This window comes from Cydia strobilella, chromosome 24, assembly GCF_947568885.1.
Source record: "Cydia strobilella chromosome 24, ilCydStro3.1, whole genome shotgun sequence".
NCBI lineage: Eukaryota > Metazoa > Arthropoda > Insecta > Lepidoptera > Tortricidae > Cydia > Cydia strobilella.
The window spans coordinates 3,612,457-3,632,666 of record NC_086064.1 but is presented as its reverse complement, the minus strand read 5'-3'; the positions used below and the strand labels follow the sequence as shown (position 1 = coordinate 3,632,666).

The following is a 20,210-nucleotide window of genomic DNA, read 5'->3' as shown; positions in this document are numbered from 1 at the left end:
TTAAGTCCTGGCTACCCCCCAAAAAGGGAGGGGAAAAGTCGGCTTCTGCGGTCCAGTTTGCCTCTATTTCTACCTATCTCTTGATATGAGATCAAATTTGGTATAAATTTTGTGTAAATTAGGGACGAATAATTTATTTTAGAAATAATAGTTTCACATTTTCATACACAAATCTGAATATACGAACGAAAAATTAAAACTATATATAATTTTTGGTCACAGATTTGCTCTTTAGAAGCAAATTGTGGTGATTTGCACTAAAAATTAATTACACAATTTAGTTTATTCATTCTTTATTTAGAAAAGTATCAGATCTAAGTACGTATTATTATTGTTAGAAATATTGTATTAGCACCCTTATAATACCTACGCATGTGTGTATCACACCTAACCTCCTTTCTGTATATGTCACTATGAATTTATCTATTCTCTTTGGTATCGACTACGCTGATGATCGGACGTGGCTCCCTATTTTACAAGTATATTTGTGTATTCAAGACAATAAAACAAATTGATATGCGAACAGTGACTGTTTATTTTCCACTGCCCTTGCGGAACCTGGTATCCGCGCAATAGGTTCTGGGCACAGTCACGATTTACACTCGCTGTTCACTGTCACGCCGTCTCCACGTGGGTTCTACTTCGGATCGCCGGTAAGCGCATTTATCATGGCCGCCGAGTTGAATCATTCTCCAAGCTACTCCAGCCAATCAATTGAAAAGCTGCGAGGCTCTGAAAACTACCAGACGTGGAAGTACCAGATCAGGATGCTGCTGACCCTCGACGGCTTGTGGGAGACTGTGGAAGGGACAGACGTGGACCCGTCGCACGTCAAACGAGCATTGGCTCGCATCGGTCTCAGCGTGTCGACCGCGTGCCTACAACACATTCGACAGGCTACTACTTCAAAGGAAGCATGGGATAACCTCAAATCGGTATTTGAGAATAAAGGTCTGTACAGGCGCGTGCTGCTCTTGCGGCAGTTGCATCGTATAGAATATAAGCAATTTAATTGCATGTCCCGTTACCTGGAAGCGGTGATGTCGCTCGTGCATCAACTAGCGGACATTGATAAAAATATTGAAGACAAAGAAGTGGTGGAACTACTTCTTAGCGGACTGCCAGATGAATACGACGCCCTGGTAAGCAACCTCGAGACTGCGAATATTGCCGACAACAACCTCACCGCTGACATGGTGAGATCTCGCCTTCTCCAAGAAGAATCGCGGAAAAAGGAAGGATCTTCCTATGTGGATGAAGCCGCTATGTTTTCCAAGGCAAGAAATCATTCCGTCAGTGCAACACCGAGACAACAAAAGCAAGTTATTTGTCACTACTGCGGAAAAGGAGGCCACGTAAAAAGCAAATGCTTCAAATATAGGAAAGACAAGGTGAAGAATCGGTCACTTCTAGCTACCGAGTCATCGAAAGCATTATTTGCTAAGAAGTCAACCTTTTACCTGGACTCTGGTTGCTCCAATCATCTTTGCAATGACAAGACAATCCTGAAGGACTACAAGGAGTTGCCGGGCGAAGGAAGTAAAGTGACTCTGGCCAATGATGACTCTATATCAGCTGAAGGTGTCGGGGAACTACTAGTGGGTGGTGTCATCGATAAACTTAATAAGGTATTATATGTCCCTAACTTGACCGCTAATTTGTTATCTGTGAGTAAATTGTGTGATATAGGCTATACTGTAGTTTTTACCAAAGATAAATGTAATATATATAATAGTTGTAAAATTCATGGCAACCCTATTACCTCGGCATTTAATAGGAATGGTTTATATGAATGGGTTGGGTGTAGTCAAGGGAAAGGAACTTCGCAAGAAGTGCACTCTTCCATGTTCTTGCATAATAGGCAAAATACACAGAGTGCTAATGTAGCTGTTTCTTCTCTGCCAGTTCAACTTCTACATTCCCGTTTAGGTCACCTTAGCTTTAAAAGCATGTGTACTTTAAGGGATGATCCTGCAACCGGCATCAAATTTCAGGAAACTTCTGGTGTAAAGTGTGAGACCTGTCTGCTTGGGAAGCAAGTTTCCTTGCCGTATCCCGTGGGCGAGGCTACACGTGCAAACAAACCTTTGCAACTTGTGCATAGTGATGTAGCAGGTCCGTTTCAAGAAGACAGCATTGGCGGTGCGAGGTTCATGGTAACCATGACTGACGACTACACCAGGAAGTCACACATCTTCCTCATGCGTCATAAATCCGAGGTAATTGAACATTTTATTACTTATAAGAATTTGGTAGAAAAACAATTAGGATTGCCAATTAAAACACTTCGGACAGATTTTGGGTCTGAATATTGTAACAAAAGTTTTGCTGATTTTCTTAGAAAAGAGGGTATTGTTCATCAGAAGAGTGTACCTTATTGCCATCAGCAGTGTGGTGTTGCTGAGAGACTGAATAGGACTCTTCTTGACAAAGCTAGATGTATGCTATATGAAGCTGGTCTCAGCAAGCGTTTTTGGGGTGAAGCAGTTATGACTGCCGCATACTTAAAGAATAGGAGTCCAACAAGTGCATTGTCGGGACGTACTCCTGAAGAGCTCTGGACAGGTACTACACCAGACCTCAGGCATCTTCACGTCTTTGGCTGTATTGCCTATTCCTTAATACCTAAAGAAAATCGTCGCAAACTTGATCCTAGAAGCAAACCTTATATTTTTGTTGGTTACAGTGAAACAACAAAAGGTTTTAGGCTTTTGGACCCACTGAACCCTAAGAAAGTAATTTTGTCTCGAAATGTTGTGTTTTTAGAAGATACATTTTACAACAACTTAGATAAACTAAGTTTTAACCAATCTGACAATGAGAATATATTTTATGAATTTGAATTTACTTATAATGATAATGCTAAATCTAGTCATAATAATATTGAAAATAATGATAATTTAATTCCTAGTCAGGATAATGTAATTGAAATCCCTAGTGATAGTAATGAAAATTTAGTTTCTAGTCAAACTGATGAGGATTCAATGTCTATTCAAAATGAGCAAATTCCAATCTGTAACTCAAGAAGTGAAGAACATATGTATAATCAAAAAACTGATGATTCTTCCATGGCGTTTTCAGATTCAGAGGAATTCTGTACCGGAAGCGAGAATGAGGAGCCAGGCTGCTCTACTTCAGGCTCAGGTGACTCGTCGAGCGAGTCTATAGTGCTGTCGCCGCGACCGTCACATTCAGGGGAAGCCCTGCCCCCAGCTGATGCGCCGGCTGTACATTCCTCACGTCCCGTACGTACTACAAGGTCACAAAAACCCAAAAGGTATGCTGATTATACGTCAGACTACTCCATGGTAGCGCACAACGCTGCGTCTGTCTGCAATCTAGATGTACCCCTATCGTATAAGGATGCTGTCACTGGTCCCCTTGGTGCAGAATGGTCTACCGCAATGAAGTGTGAGTATGACTCTCTCATAGCTAATAAAGTTTGGAGATTAGTTGATAGGCCACATAACATTAATGTAATAAAGTCAAAATGGGTATATAAAATTAAAACAGATGCATCGGGTAATTTTGATAAATTTAAAGCGCGCCTTGTTGCCATGGGTTATACACAAGTCCCTGGTGTGGACTATAAAGACACATTTTCACCAGTTGTAAGACATAGTACAATGAGAATATTGTTTGCTTTAGCTTGTGAGTATAATTTAAGCATAGATCACATTGATGTGACCACAGCTTTTCTCAATGGAGACCTTGAGGAAACCATTTATATGGAACTTCCACCAGGCTTTAATCATAACCATAAAAATAAAGTTTGTTTGTTGCAAAAAGGGATCTATGGTCTTAAACAAGCTAGTAGAATTTGGAATAACAAAGTAAATAGAATACTGTGTGAAAATGGGTTTATTCAAAGTAGACATGAACCTTGTATCTATATAAGTAAAGATAAAAATAGCTTAGTAATAGTTGCACTTTATGTAGACGACTTTTACATTTTCTCTAATAACGACTCTTGTAAAAATAATCTTTTTAATATACTACAAAGTAAGTTTCATTGTAAAAACTTAGGAAACTTAAAGAGTTGTCTAGGCATCAATGTCGTAAGGGAGGGAGATGTATTGAAGTTGGATCAAAGTGACTATATTATGAAAGTACTTAAGCGGTTTAATATGGAAAATTGTAAACCTGTTTCTACACCTATGTCTGTAGGATGTAAATTTGAAACTGATGGAGAAAACTTATGTGATGAAACCTATAATTATAGAGAACTTATTGGTTCCTTGATGTACTTAGCTGTTTGTACCAGGCCAGACATAGCATATGCTTGTAGCCATTTGAGTCAGTATAATTCAAAGTTTAATAAAAGTCATTGGCTTGCAGCGAAACGGATTTTGAGATATCTAGCGGGAACAATTAACTATTCCTTATATTTTATAAAGAGTAGAGAATTGAATTTAACCGCATATGCTGATGCCGACTGGGCTAATGATGTAGATAGACGTTCTTATACTGGTTTTGTAATAAAGTTAGGCTCGAACTGTATACATTGGGAATCACGCAAACAGCGGTGTGTTGCACTTAGTTCTACAGAAAGTGAATTCATTTCAATTAATGATGTATGTAAAGACCTATGTTTCATCAAGAATATTTTGTTTGAAATTTTACATGTGAAACCTTACATCACTGTGTTTAATGACAATCAGAGCGCGCACAAGCTTTTACTTTGTAAAGAATATTCACATAAGCGTACTAAGCACATAGATGTACGGTATCACCACATAAAGGACTTGGTACATAATAATGTGTTAACAGTAAAATACTTACCAACCGAAGAAATGATAGCCGATGTACTTACCAAACCGCTGAGTCTATGTAAACATTCTAAATTCATTCAGAGCATGAACATAAAGTTAGATAATTAGGTATGTTTGCATGTGTGAAAGTAAGGTCATTATATAATAGTTTATTTTGCTTACAAATGTACATGTGCAATCGTAAAAATAGCATGCACTGTCTCTTCACTTTGTCCATGTTTGTGTCGTGTGAAAGCATGTTATTATACGAATGTGTATATGGATAGAGTTAGTCTCTACTTAAGGCAAGCATTATTGTAAATGTAAACTGATATAATTGATATTATATTGAGTTCAAGCCTTTTATCAGGGATGTGCCAATACACATTGATAACTTATTCTTGTTTTGTATAATGTTCTGTGTGCTCATGTTGTGTTTATGCATTGGTCTTATAAGTATGAGGGGAAGTGTTAGAAATATTGTATTAGCACCCTTATAATACCTACGCATGTGTGTATCACACCTAACCTCCTTTCTGTATATGTCACTATGAATTTATCTATTCTCTTTGGTATCGACTACGCTGATGATCGGACGTGGCTCCCTATTTTACAAGTATATTTGTGTATTCAAGACAATAAAACAAATTGATATGCGAACAGTGACTGTTTATTTTCCACTGCCCTTGCGGAACCTGGTATCCGCGCAATAATTATATTGCTTTATATTTTACAATTTTCACTATTATTCAAAAATTTATTTTAAACAAAGTATTAATTTTATTAAAACTTTTGTGACGTGATCTCATGAAAGGGGCTCCACGAGGCGAAATACTTTTTACGCCAATTATTTTCTTTTTTTTTTAATTTACAACAAAGACGAAAGTTCGAAAAAAATGTGGTTACTTAATAATTGCCTAACTTGTTGAAAAAATTACTTTACATAATATCAATTTATAACCGTAGTATATTCCATGATATGTTTTAAATACACCATATTATTTCCTAATTTTTAAAAGAATATTTAATACCTTTAAAATAATATCTGTCTGTCTGTCTGTCAATCTGCCTGTCCGTCTGTCACCAGGCTGTATCTCGTGAACCGTGATAGCTAAAAAGTTGCAATATTTACGGATGATATATTTCTGTTGCCGCTATAACAACAAATACTAAAAACAGAATAAAATATTTTTTTAAGTGGGGCTCCCAAACAACAAACGGGATTTTTTGCCGTTTTTTGCGTAATGGTACGGAACCGACTCGCACTTGGCCGTTTTTTGTTAATAGCTTTGAACTTTTTTTATGTGGGAATAAACGCTTCGAATACATTTTTCAAGACATCATTCTGAATCCAATGAGGTATCATACGTATTTTTAGGAGTTAGTATCTCTATTAGTGGCAGCCGTACAAGCCCAATTTCAAAGAAAAACCGCAAATCGATGTACAGGTTAGCCGTTTGGCACACGCATACTAAGAGGTCAAAACAAAATTTTTGACCCGCAGTTTCTAAAAAAAAATCCCTTAGGAGGGGTATGCTAAAACATTTTTTTTGTATGAAAAAAAAAATATATTTTTTTTCCAAAAACCTATCGTGTGTGGTATCATACGAAAGGGCTTTTTGAGGCGATTCTAAAATTATACCACATCATTACATTTTAGCCATTTTTTTGTAAATTAAAACAAATAGAATTTTCAAAACACACCAAGTTTGGGGTCAAGTTAAAGGGTTAAGTAGAACTGTGTCACTTTGTATTGAAAAAAAAAACTAAATAAATTTTTTATTGCTTTTTTGGGGTTACATATGAGGATATCACGTATCATTTGTACAAAAAAAATCAGCCATATCGTATCTGGAGGAGCCCAAACTTGGTATGTTTTGAAAATTCTTTTTCTTTCAATTTAAGAAAAAACCGGCCAAGTGCGAATCGGAATCGGGCGCCGAGGGTTCCGTACATTACACAATTTAAACAATGTATTTTTATGTGAAACGTGAGTGAAAGGTAAATTGCGGTTTACGATTTATAACGTATAAAAAAAAAACTACTAACTAGATCTCGTTCAAACCAGTTCTCGGTAAAAGTTGGCAAGGTAATGTACATCATATATTTTTTCAGTTTTATCATTCTCTTATTTTAGAAGTTAGAGGGGGGGTTACACATTTTACCACTTTGGAAGTGTCTCTCGGTCTCGCGCAAACTATTCAGTTTAGAAAAAAAATATATGAGAAACCTCAATATCATTTTTGAAGACCTATCTATAGATACCACACACGTATGGGTTTGATGAAAAAAAAAAAAAATTTTGGGTTTCAGTTCTAAGTATGGGGAACCCCTAAAATTTTTTTTTCCTATTTTTAAGTGAAAATCTTAATGCGGTTCACAGAATACATCTACTTACCAAGTTTCAACAGTTCTTATAGTTTCGGAAAGAAGTGGCTGTGACATACGGACGGACGACAGACAGACAGACATGACGAATCCATAAGGGTTCCGTTTTTTGCCATTTGGCTACGGAACCCTAAAAATGGCTAAAATGCAATGATGTGGTATATTTTCAGAATCGCTTCAAAAAGCCCTTTCGTATGATAGATGAGAAGTATACGATAGGTTTAAAAAAAATTTTTTTTTTATACAAAAAAAGGTTTCAGCACTCCCCTAAGGGATTTTTTTTTAGGAACTGCGGGTCAAAAATTTTGTTTTGACTAGTATATACGTGTACCAAACGGCTAACCTGTACATCGATTTGCGGTTTTTTTATGCGAACAGCTTACACTATTTTTTTCACCACCTTGAACCTTTTGTAGACTAGACTATTGTCCCAAAATATTGGGCGACGACCGGTCGTCTGGCCTAGGAGGTAGTGACCCTGCCTGTGAAGCCGATGGTCCTGGGTTCGATGATATGATATGATGAGCACAGATATTTGTTCCTGAGTCATGGGTGTTTTCTATTTGTATTTAAGTATTTATATATTATGTATATCGTTGTCTGAGTACCCATAACACAAGCCTCCTTGGGCTTACCGTGGGACTTAGTCAATCTGTGTAAGAATGTCCTATAATATTGATTTAATATTTATTATTATTTATTTATTTATTGGGTTTCATATTTATTCCGATCAGAATTAGGAGCTCTTCAATTTATACCTATTTTTATCAAAATCTGACACATAAATAAAAAAACGGACCATCAATAAAACTGTATAATTACATCAAAGTAAGAAATATCACATGTCACATGTTTCTTTATTATGATAATTTTATCTAACCTGAGGCTTTCTTTTTTTCTATTCAACGGAGCCGAAGAGCGGCAAATTTGTTTTTCAAGACGCTTGCTCGAAAAGATCTTATTTCATGCAGGTGTACTGAAGGGAAAAGGCCTATATTGTTCCCGAGGGAGTTATAGCTTTCTTTTTTAATTAGGTATGTCACTAATTCATACGAACCAAGTAAGTTATAAGTAAAATACTTTGTTTAAAATCAAGGTATAAGGGAGTTTTACTTTTAAAATACTCACGACTATAATTTAATATTTTTGTTTATCATATTTAAAAATATTTAATTGGATTAATTTAACAGCCGTTATCTTGTATGTTTTTATACAACAATGTTTTCTTGTATGTCCATATTGTGTTATGTTTTTTTACTATTCTGTAACTCGAAATGTTAATTAGATTGCAGGTTGTAGAAGGATATTGAATTTAGTTACTAAAAACGCGAGCGGCGTGAGGCCGGCGAGGAGCGCAAATAACGTGCGCGTCGGTGTGCGTGCACCACACACACTGGGATAGTCCCTCGGTACGCGGTACCGCCCCCGTCAGCGCGACGACGATATTCTCTTTCAAATCTCAAAATTGAGTTTGGTCTCGGCTCCTGTTGGCTCTTTTTCGTTTACGTAGTACCACATGTAAATAGTTATTTGTTATACAAGGGTGCAAAGTTGTATTTTACCCGCGAGTGTGGAATTGAAACACGAGAAGTAAAATACATTTGCACCCGTGTGTAACACAAAACTTTTCACCTCACTATAGAGAGGAAAGTGCAACATCCACAGGCGTTAGATCATCTTCATCACTAAAATCGCTCATTTTTTTACGATATTATAACAAAAAACTGGAAATTCTGTATTTTTACGTGAGAAGTTTTTAAGTAAAAATTTTGTTGACAATGTTGACATTTCTGACGTATGAAATGTCAATGATGCGTTTTGAAATTGCATCGACTCAACTTGTGCGCTCAGAATTATATTTAACATCATTATTAAAAATCAAACGTTTCTTATGGAACTTTAAGGTTTGACATAAAATCATTAAATAAAGCTAAATTTGGTATTTTTTATTAGATTCTCAAACCATTTGTTTAATGATAATTAATATCAAACGAATCATTATTATGAGCGTTTTACGTTTTGTTATCTGTCAAGCTACTTAAACACGCTCCATCCAAGGTCAAATTACTTTCCCCACTAGTGGATAAAACGCGTTTTTCCCCGCTTGTATTGAAGGATAAAAGACAACTTTCCGAGCTAGTGAGGGGAGAAAAATATTTTTCCCCTCACTAGCTCGGAAAGTTGTCTTTTATCCTTTAAAACAAGCGGGGAAAAACGCATTTTATCCACTAGTGGGGAAAGTAATTTGACCTTGGATGGAGCGTGTTTAAGTAGCTTGACAGATAACAAAACGTAAATCGTTTATGATAATGATTCGTTCGATATTAATTATCTTTAAATAAATGGTTTGAGAATCTAATTAAAAAAACCAAATTTAGCTTTATTTAATGATTTTAAGTCATAAACCTTAAAATTCCATAAGAAACGTATGTTTTTATAAGATGATAAATATAATTCTGAACGCACAAGTTGAGTCGATGCAATTTCAAAACGCATCGTTGACATTTCATACGTCAGAAATGTCAACATTGTCAACACATTTTTTACTAAAAAACTTTTCTCACCGACTCGCGTAAAAATACACAACTTCCAGAGTTTTCTGTTGTAATATCGTAAAGAAATGAGTGATTCCAGTGATGAAGATGATCTAACGCCTGTGGATGTTGCATTTTCCTCGCTATAGTGAGGTGAAAAGTTTTGTGTTATACACGGGCGCAAATGTATTTTACTTCTCGTGTGTTGAAACACTCGCTACGCTCAGGATTCTATTTTAGAACCACTCGCTTCGCTCGTGGTTCACCTATAGAATCCTTTCGCTAGCTTGTGTTTCAATTCTACACTCGCGGGTAAAATACAACTTTGCACCCTTGTATAACAAATAACTATTTTATCAATAAATGATCGTATCGTATAATAGTTATTTGTTATACAAGGGTGCAAAGTTGTATTTTACCCGCGAGTGTGGAATTGAAACATGAGCAAGCGAAAGGATTCTATAGTTGAACCACGAGCGAAGCGAGTGGTTCTAAAATAGAATCCTGAGCGTAGCGAGTGTTTCAACACACGAGAAGTAAAATACATTTGCACCCGTGTGTAACACAAAACTTTTCCCCTCACTATAGCGAGGAAAGTGCAACATCCACAGGCGTTAGATCATCTTCATCACTGGAATCACTAATTTTTTTACGATATTATAACAGAAAACACTAGAAATTCTGATTTTTTCGTGAGTCGGTGAGAAGAACAGTAAAAATTTCGTTGACAATGTTGACATTTCTGTTCTGACGTATGAAATGTCAACGATGCGTTTTGAAATTGCATCGACTCAACTTGTGCGTTCAGAATTATATTTAACAACATTATAAATAATCAAATGTTTCTTATGGAATTTTAAGGTTTATGACTTAAAATTATTAAATAAAGCTAAATTTGGTATTTTTTATTAGATTCTCAAACCATTTATTTAATGATAATTAATATCGAACGAACCATTATTATGAGCGTTTTACGTTTTGTTATCTGTCAAGCTACTTAAACACGCTCCATCCAAGGTCAAATTACTTTCCCCACTAGTGGATAAAATGCGTTTTTCCCCGCTTGTTTTAAAGGATAATAGACGGCTTTCCGAGCTAGTGAGGGGAAAAATCTGTTTTTCGCTCCTAATATATACACAAATAAAATAAAAACAAAAAAGTTAAACAGGGGCATAGCTATGGTTAATATACATCAAAACATCTTCCATAATGCTAATATCCAGAGAGGAAAACGGGGACTAAGATTGTATGAAGAAGCGGCCGTGGACTATCCTCTTAATATAATATTATGCTTAGCAAAGATAGATATAACTCCGTAATAGATGGATACAGTCTAAGGAAAAAACGTGCCTCGAAAATCACGAAAATTTGATTCTCGATCAGAGAGCGCCACTTGTTTTGGCCTAGTCTCGTATAGAGGGCGTTGGCGGTTTTGTTTGTTATTTAAAGTATGTCGATAGATGGCAGTGAATTTACAGCGGTTACAAAATTTACTATGACAGTACCCCTCTATCTAATTATATCCTCATTGTGCTTAGGTAGTACATGGTATATTTGCATGGCAACATGACGAAATACCGTTTCTTCCCCCTTTATTTATTATCTGATAACGGTATGCGTTGATAACTCGATAAGTAATGTTAACTTTGGATCAATTATTACATGGTGTGTTACATTCATGTTTTTTTAGGGTTCCGTACCCAAAGGGTAAAAACGGGACCCTATTACTAAGACTTCACTGTCCGTCTGTCTGTCACCCGGCTGTATCTCATGAACCGTGATAGCTAGACAGTTGAACAAATACTAAAAACAGAATAAAATAAATATTTAAGTGGGGCTCCCATACAACTAACGTGATTTTATTGCCGTTTTTGCGCGTAATGGTACGGAAGCCTTCGTGCGCGAGTCCGACTCTCACCGGGTTTTTCTATGAGATTTGGTTTAAAGGGCTACATCCAGGGCATAAAATTCCATTAAAAAATTAACACAATTCTAGGGATTAACAGGGCAAGTTATGTTGGCACCACCTGCAAATACTTAGACCGGCCAACCTCAGTCCAGATTCCAGAAACATCTGCGATTTTTAGTTCATTGCCAATATGTACAAACATGTCCAGTAAGTAAGTATCATACAGTGTCCTTTACGCTGATAACAGTTATCAGTATCAGTGACTGCGATACGATTATTGAGCGCTAGGCGCGGCGGCTGAATCACGATTCAGACGGTGGTATGTCATTATGTGTAAGCTTTTATGACTGATATATGACGAATGTTTTCCTTCTAAGAACCAGACGATCACTGTACTGAGTGTAAACTGCCATAATCCTCCATAATCATTCACTTAAAAATCCATTAGCCAACCTGAGAACTCAAAATTTGCATCAAATTAAGTTTGCCACTCTTTGGAAGAATACTCGTAGTTGCTCGTAGAGAGAGCTACCGAGCCGAGCTGGTGTGGTCAAAATACTCTATTGCACGTCACAATAGAGCAAAATAATACAGATTAAAGAGTATATGGGAAAATTTACTTTATTATTGGAAATCGAGGGAACTCAATAAATATAGGTATTAAAGGTACATCTATCGAGCGACGTTGGTGAGTGGAACTACTGATGAAAAACCATAAAATGATGGAGTAGGTATTGTTATGTGAAGTGAGTTCTTTTCTTTAGGATTCCGTACCCAAAGTGTAAAAACGGGACCCTGTTACTACGACTCCGCTGTCCGTCTGTCTGTCACCAGGCTGTATCTCATGAACCATGATAACTATAGACAGTTGAAATTTTCACAGATGATGTATTTCTGTTGCCGCTATAACAACAAATACTAAAAAGTACGGAACCCTCGGTGGGCGAGTCCGACTCACACTTGTCCGTTTTTTGTTCAATTAATTATCGCATTGGGAAACTGTGATAGATGCGTGCTACAAGAAATTGTAAATAAATAAATAAATTGTAAATTAATATTATAGTACATTTTTTACATAAATTAAACCTAATAAGGTAAGCTCAAGAAGGCTTGAATTGTGGTAAGTACTGACATACGAGCTCGTACTGACGAGCGAGATGCAATAGAAAGTACTGTCCGCGCGCGTATTCCGTGCACGGCTGAGGAATGTTAGGAATGTTGGGCGTTATGTTATGACAGAGTCGTGTCATTTTGTACATACGGGCGCCGCGCACATCCTACCACTTCCTCGACCTCCGAATGCACGGAATTGGCGCACGGACAGTAAGTTACGTAGACGATAACGTATATGTCAGTGTTCACTATGTCAGTGTCGACACTGTCAGTGACTCCGGGTAAAGGTACTTATGTGGGTTTCTATTTTGACGGCACATCAAAGACTTTCGGAGAATATTATCGTCATCATGATTATTAATTGTGTCGATCGATCAGTGACTCACAGACTTATCACGTGACAAAAAACTTGTAGGATAGTAAAATTTTAATCAATCCGGTTCGAAGGACCAAAAAGTGTAGTGTATTATGTATACCTTTATTTCTGTAATTAAAGATAATATTTCCACTGGCCCGATTATTATAAATAAAAAAATAGAATAAAACAAAAACAAAACCAAATTAACGTCATTTTCATTTCCGTTGTTTTTTTAAAAGGTTCAAAAAACGAACCCTCTGAGAAGCAAAAAAATTTTTTTTATGTTACCTTGTCCAGTCCCTATCCCGTCGTAAAACAAATTACAATCAAAAAGTAATTAATACCAAATAAAAAGAAAACTAATAACCATCCAGGTATAACTTAGTTTTACCCTTAGGTATAACTTAGTTTTGCCATACGTACAAAGGGTAAGGTGTACAAAACAGCGGTGAGACCAGCAATGCTGTATGGTGCTGAGTGCTGGCCGGTTAAGGAAACTCACGTCAAAAAGCTACATGTGGCCGAAATGAAAATGCTTAGATGGTCAGGTGGAGTTACAAGAATAGATAAGATACGAAACGAACTTATCAGAGGCAGCTTCAAAGTCACTCCCATCTCCGAAAAACTTACGGAAACGCGACTAAGGTGGTACGGCCATGTTATGCGGAGAGACGACGGCCATGTCGTGCAAAAAGCTCTTGCTCTGCCAGAAGGCAAAACAGGTAGAGGAAGGCCCCCTCTGACGTGGTGGACGAGTATGGCCAAACTATTGGAAAAAGCCCAACTACCCAACCCGACAACTCAAGACAGATCGTCTTGGCGCCGAAGGATAAGGAGAGCCGACCCCACCTAATGTGGGATAAGGCAAAGGAAAAGAAGAAGTATAACTTAGTTTTTGAAGTCGGTGCCAAACCAAATTTTTAGAGAAGCAACATTTTAGACAACGAAGAACGCTGCACTTACTTGCATTAAAGATTTAGTTTACTCATTAATTCAGGTCATGCACTACTAACTGCTCGTATTGTTTTATTCTGTTTGACAGAAAAATAATGTTTAATGTTTTTGTTGGTTATATAATATTATAAATCCATTATTTCAACAATTTTTTATCAAACTGAATGCCTGCATAAATTTTGTACTTTTTTTAAACTTTTCACACTTAAAAAGTCACAATCTTTAATCATTAAGTAGCAACAACCTTCAAGGTATTGTCTTACATAATCATCAAAAACAATCAAAAAATACTCACATCTATTTTGCGCGACCACGCAGGCCAAAAGCATTGACAACAAAATAAAACTTTTCAGCGCCATTTCACAACACTTAGAGTACTAAAAAATCCTAAATATACACTATTTTATAAAACCATCTACAGCCCGCGATATCTCGCCCTACTATGTATGAGCTTCAGGTATCCTGCTTGATAATACGGTTATCTTATCAATTTCGAAATTCAGTGTAAATGTAGGTGATATAATATCGAGTAGATAACGATTAACCGTACGGCATATTTATGTATACTATAGATAGATATACTTCGTAAATCTAGAGATAAGTGAGGTGATAAAGACTGGAATGTTTATAACTCTGGGCTAGACTTAACTATTAGTATGCAATGTGCAGAACATTCTCTAAATCTCTTTTATGTTATGTAATGTCTCGTTTGTGCCTACTAATAAAAAAGAAAGAAAAAAAGAACGAAATTTCTGGTAACTTTCATAAGAAAATTCTCATGCAAGTTGCCACTTAGAAAGTTCCCATTCAGATATTCTCTGAGAACTCGACGTTCTTAATTGTTGACGACGGTTTCATTTCATATTAACGTCACACATTGGCGTCTATTTCAAGTGTCATAGAAATTGAAACGAACCAGTTTGGTAATAAAAGTGTAGAAAAAAAAACCAAGAAAATTTTATGGGAAAAGAGAATTTTTGCATTTTTTTTAATTCTCAGGCACATTGTTACTTTGAATATATAGCGACGACGGTATTAAGTAGAGCGCGAACTTGTGAAAATTATGTTATTAAGAAAGCATACCTTAAAATCCGCATAATATGTTTTGGTGACCTAGCGGTAAGAGCGTGCGACTTGTTGCGAGTTCAACCCCCGGCTCATACCAATGAGCTTTTTGCAACTACGAAATATCATTTGATATTTACCATTCGCTTTTCGGTGAAGGAAAACATCGTGAGGAAACCGGACTAATCCCAATAAGGCCTAGTCTACCCTCTGGGTTGAAAGGTCAGATGGCAGTAGCTTTCGTAAAAACTAGTGCCTACGCCAATTCTTGTGTTTAGTTGTTAAGCGGACTCCAAACTTTCATGAGCCGTGGCAAAAATGCCGGGATAACGCGAGGAATGTTATGAAAGTGAAGGAAAGGAAGCGAAAGGTATGTCAGGATCGTAGTAAGTGGAAATCCGTGGTCTCTGCCTACCCCTCCGGGAAATAGGCGTGATTATAATAATAATAAAATAATTTATTTCGACCAACTTAGGATCATATCATATTACATTGGGACATTACATTAAATAATAAAATTATAAAATTATAGCTAAGTTAAAATTAACATTAAAATTAAAATTATATGAATGAATGAATGATAACGAGAGGCAGATGATGATGATGATTATCAATAATATATGCGGAAACCCCAAAATAAACGAATAAACGAATTGAAATGAATTAAAAAAACTGATTTTTTTTATGAACATCATTTGCATGCAAATGTCATGAAGTGTTTTTCAGTAAAGTCGTCGTCAATAGAACTTGCAAACGATGTAAACAAATATGACAGATTTTGTTAAAGTTTGACACATAACCTAACATATTTACGAAGGTTATTTTCGCTGAAATATTAATAATTATAAATAAATAAATAAATATTATAGGACATTCTTACACAGATTGACTAAGTCCCACGGTAAGCCCAAGAAGGCTTGTGTTATGGGTACTCAGACAACGATATACATAATATATAAATACTTAAATACATAGAAAACACCCATGACTCAGGAACCAATATCTGTGCTCATCACACAAATAAATGCCCTTACCGGGATTCGAACCCAGGACCATCGGCTTCGCAGGCAGGGTCACTACCCACTAGGCCAGACCGGTCGTCAATTAACATTTAATTTAACTAAAAATTTATATAAATAAAATATTTAAGTATATAGACTGTTGATAAGGTCATAGTTATCCTTTTAAAGAGCGAGATTACGAAGTAATCAGAGTAAAACGGTTTCTTTACATTGATCGCAAGTTCTATTGACGACGACTTTAACTTGTCTCTGGTAAAACTTTAATGCAGACTGGTAGAGATTTAAAACTAAAATGCTTTATACTGCATCGGACATGCATCTCAATCTATGCTCTATGCTTTTTGTAATAAAGGTGATAAGTACAACACTTTATAGTAGAATTTATTATTTTGTTATACCTCTTTAGTACTTACGAGTACACCTATGTATGTATTATTATCAGCCGGGCTAGCACATGATTGGCGCAAGAGTATCTCGCCGCGACATAGACTACCCGTCCCCCTTTAATTGATACAGTTAGTAAAAGACGGGTAGTCTATCTCGCGGCGAGATACTGTCGCGTCAATCATGTGCTCGGCCTACAGGCATCGTAAATTGCGAGCGAAATCCATTGAAATGACGTACTTTGACTTGACCCTAGTACTTCAATGGATTTCGCTCGCAGTTTACGATGCCTGATTATTATGGTAGCGCCTTTAACATCAGTTTGGACAGAACTTTAGTGTCGGTGATTAATAAAACAACTGAAGATTTTGTGTCGGTAATACATAATATTGTATACAAACACAATAAACAAAAATAAAGGGCATATCATCACTACATAGTATAAAACAAAGTCGCTACCTGCTGTCTGACTGTCCCTATGTATGCTTAGATCTTTAAAACTAAGCAACGGATTTTGATGCGGTTTTTTTAATAGATAGAGTGATTCAAGAGTAAAGTTGCACCCGTGCGAAGCCGGGGCGGGTCGCTTGTGTAGTATATTGAATGAAATTATACCCTGTCAGCGGTTTTGACGACCAGTCTGGCCTAGTGGGTAGTGACCCTGCCTGTGAAGCCGATGGTCCTGGGTTCGAACCCGGTAAGGGCATTTATTTGTGTGATGAGCACAGATATTTGTTACTGAGTCATGGACGTTTTCTATGTATTTAAGTATTTGTATAAGTATTATATATATCGTTGACTGAGTACCCACAACACAAGCCTTCTTGAGCTTACCGTGGGACTTAGCCAATTTGTGTATGAATGTCCCTATAATATTTATAATATTTATTTATTTTATTTATTTAATCCTCGGTAGCTCAGTAATTGGTATCCCGGATTCGAAAGATACTGAGTCCTACGTCCTACAGATATTTTTGGTAGCGAGTTTTTTTATAAGGAACATACAGTACCGGCCAATAAAATATATCACCAATGATTAAATGACTATGAGTACCTTTGAGTGTTTTTGTATGAGCTTGTATAGAGTAAACAATATAGGTTAGTTTGTAGCAAAGATAGATATAACTCCGTAATAGATGGATACAGTCTAAGGAAAAAACGTGCCTCGAAAATCAAGAAAACTTGATTCTCGTTCAGAGGGCGCTACTAGTTTTGGCCTACAGTCGTATAGATGGCGTTGACGGTTTCGTTTGTTATTTAACAATTTTAACGCATATCAGGGAAAGAACATGGGTCAAAATCATAAAAATAATTAATGCAAATAAAAAAAAATCATTTATCTATATTTAAATACATTATAATATATAATACATTATATTACAATATCGTATTTTTATAAATCTTCATTTTTAGTTTTAAAGTGTGTCGACAGATGGCAGTGAATTTACTGGGGTTACAAAATTTACTATGACAGTACCGCTCTAGTATAAGTTACTCTATGGTTTGTAGATTGCATATTTTACTAGTCACTTTATACAAATATGCGATGAATACTGCAATGAAATACTGTGAATTACAATAGGATACTCAGCTTATTACTAAAAAAAACCTGTAGTAAAAAAATGAAGTTTACAATACATTAAAAAAAAAACCTCTATGAAAAAATCATTACATGAGACCAATTTTTCTCATCGCCCGTATAAAGGAATACTACTAGACTACCTAAAGCAGTGAGGTAGAAGTCACACACAAATATTAAAAAAAAGTTATACTGTAAAAACATGGAGGTTATAGGTATATTATTGGCCGGTAGCGATACTGTAACATGAAAACATTAATACATCAGGATGTAACAAAAATTCACATCCATTTTAGGGCATATTCGGTACCTATCGTGTTCTGATTAGGAAAAGTAGAACAAAACATTTTTAAGAATACTTTTTGATTTTTGTATGGTGGTTTAGCGGACTTGGACGTTGAACGACGGGTCAAAAATTTTGTTCCTAATCTGCTGCGTTTGCCGAGGTTTTGCAGCGCCTCGGGAATGTTCGCGGAGGCGCGTGTGGATTGTTTTTACGCCACCATGCGCAAGAGAGCAACCTCAGCAGCGCGGCGTGTGCGCGCCAGCGGCAGCGCCCTTCTGGCAGTCGTCGCCGACAGGCTTGACGGTCCATTTATGGGACACTGGTTGTCATTGCATGCACCAGTGTCCCATAACTGGGCTAAATGACGTAGGGTACTTAGTTAAGTTATATTTTAGTAATCATTGTTGACATTCTTCTTTTTATTTTGCTTTGATTATTATTTTGTGTCGTCATGTGCTTGTAGTATGGGCTGAAAGCCTGAAATAAACGATATTTTATTTATTTTTATTTTTTTAAACACGATACCTAATAATATATGCCCTTAAACGGATCCCCACAATTTTTGTTAAATCCTGTATTTACATGTATATTTAAGAAAATACTTGTATGTTTAAGTATGCACTCATAACCTTATAATTAAGGGCACACTGGAGTGTAGATAAAAGCGAGACATAATTCTGATATCTTTAGATAACCGCGACCTTCCACGGTCAAAAATACATCTACGTATACATAACTTTACTAGGTAGATACTTATTATAAAAATTATATCCATACATCGGATACCATCCCATCCATCCATCCATCATTCGGATCGGTTTTTTTTTATTCTTAACTTTTTTTTTTTTATGATGAATAGGCAGGCATTTCTTTCAGTGAAATGTATACACCAATGACAATGTATGATTATTACTGAATAAATGATATGATATGATATGATATGATATTATTTGACAAAATTCAAATAAAGTCAAATATTGATGCTTTCTCCCATGTAGGGCAATCTTTTTCATTAGTTATTTACTTAACAATTAAGAGAGTCTGTACCAGCTGCCGAGGTGAAAAATAAATTACTTACGTTACACAATAATATAAAAATACCTTATCAAAGGAACTTTTTGTGTAATTCTTCGAACACCGTGTTTACATAGTCAAATGATAAGAAAGCGTATGATATCATTCACTACATAGTAACATACGGATATGCTACTTACGGTACTTGCGAAAATATTTTGATAAGGGACGATAACATGCATTAGTGAAAAAAATTACTTCAAATTTGAATCCTATGACATACAGAATAGTGTTCATAATCTAAAAACCGGCCAAGTGCGAGTCGGACTCGCGCACGAAGGGTTACGTACCATTACGGAGAAAAACAGCAAAAAAATCACGTTTGTTGTATGGGAGCCCCATTTAAATATTTATTTTATTCTGTTTTTAGTAGTTGTTACTAAATACATCACCTGTGAAAATTTCAGCTGTCTAACTATCACGGTTCATGAGATACAGCCTGGTGACAGACAGACGGACAGTGGAGTCTTAGTAATAGGGTCCCGTTTTTACCCTTTGGGTACGGAACCCTAAAAAAGAAATTAAATAGCGTTCAGTATATCGACCCTTTTTCAACTAACTTTTGAAAAGGGTGTACCTTTACTATGGATTTACGATGGCCGGGTTGAGTTTTCCGTTTCCTGAAATTAGAACAGCGTTATATATTTATTAATTATGATCACCGTGTATTTCCTTTGGCTTTCTAAGAATATGACGCGTATTTCTTTTGTTTAGGTGAATCAATCGATTCCTACGAAACTTGTTATCTATTTGAATTATCATTTTTACGTAAGTTGTAGACTCATACATCTTA

The 20,210-nt window shown here is 36.2% G+C and overlaps 1 protein-coding gene across 1 annotated transcript in view; it reads right to left on the bottom strand.

The window, feature by feature from the left end:
- The window catches only part of LOC134752197 (transferrin-like), a 42,159-nt gene extending 27,696 nt beyond the window's left edge, over nt 1–14,463 (bottom strand). Inside the window, exon 1 of the mRNA XM_063687811.1 lies at nt 14,303–14,463. Within this exon, the coding sequence (XP_063543881.1) occupies nt 14,303–14,366 (64 nt within the window). The 5' untranslated portion in view covers nt 14,367–14,463. The remainder of the gene's footprint in view (nt 1–14,302) is intronic.
- Between the last annotated feature and the right edge of the window lie 5,747 nt (nt 14,464–20,210).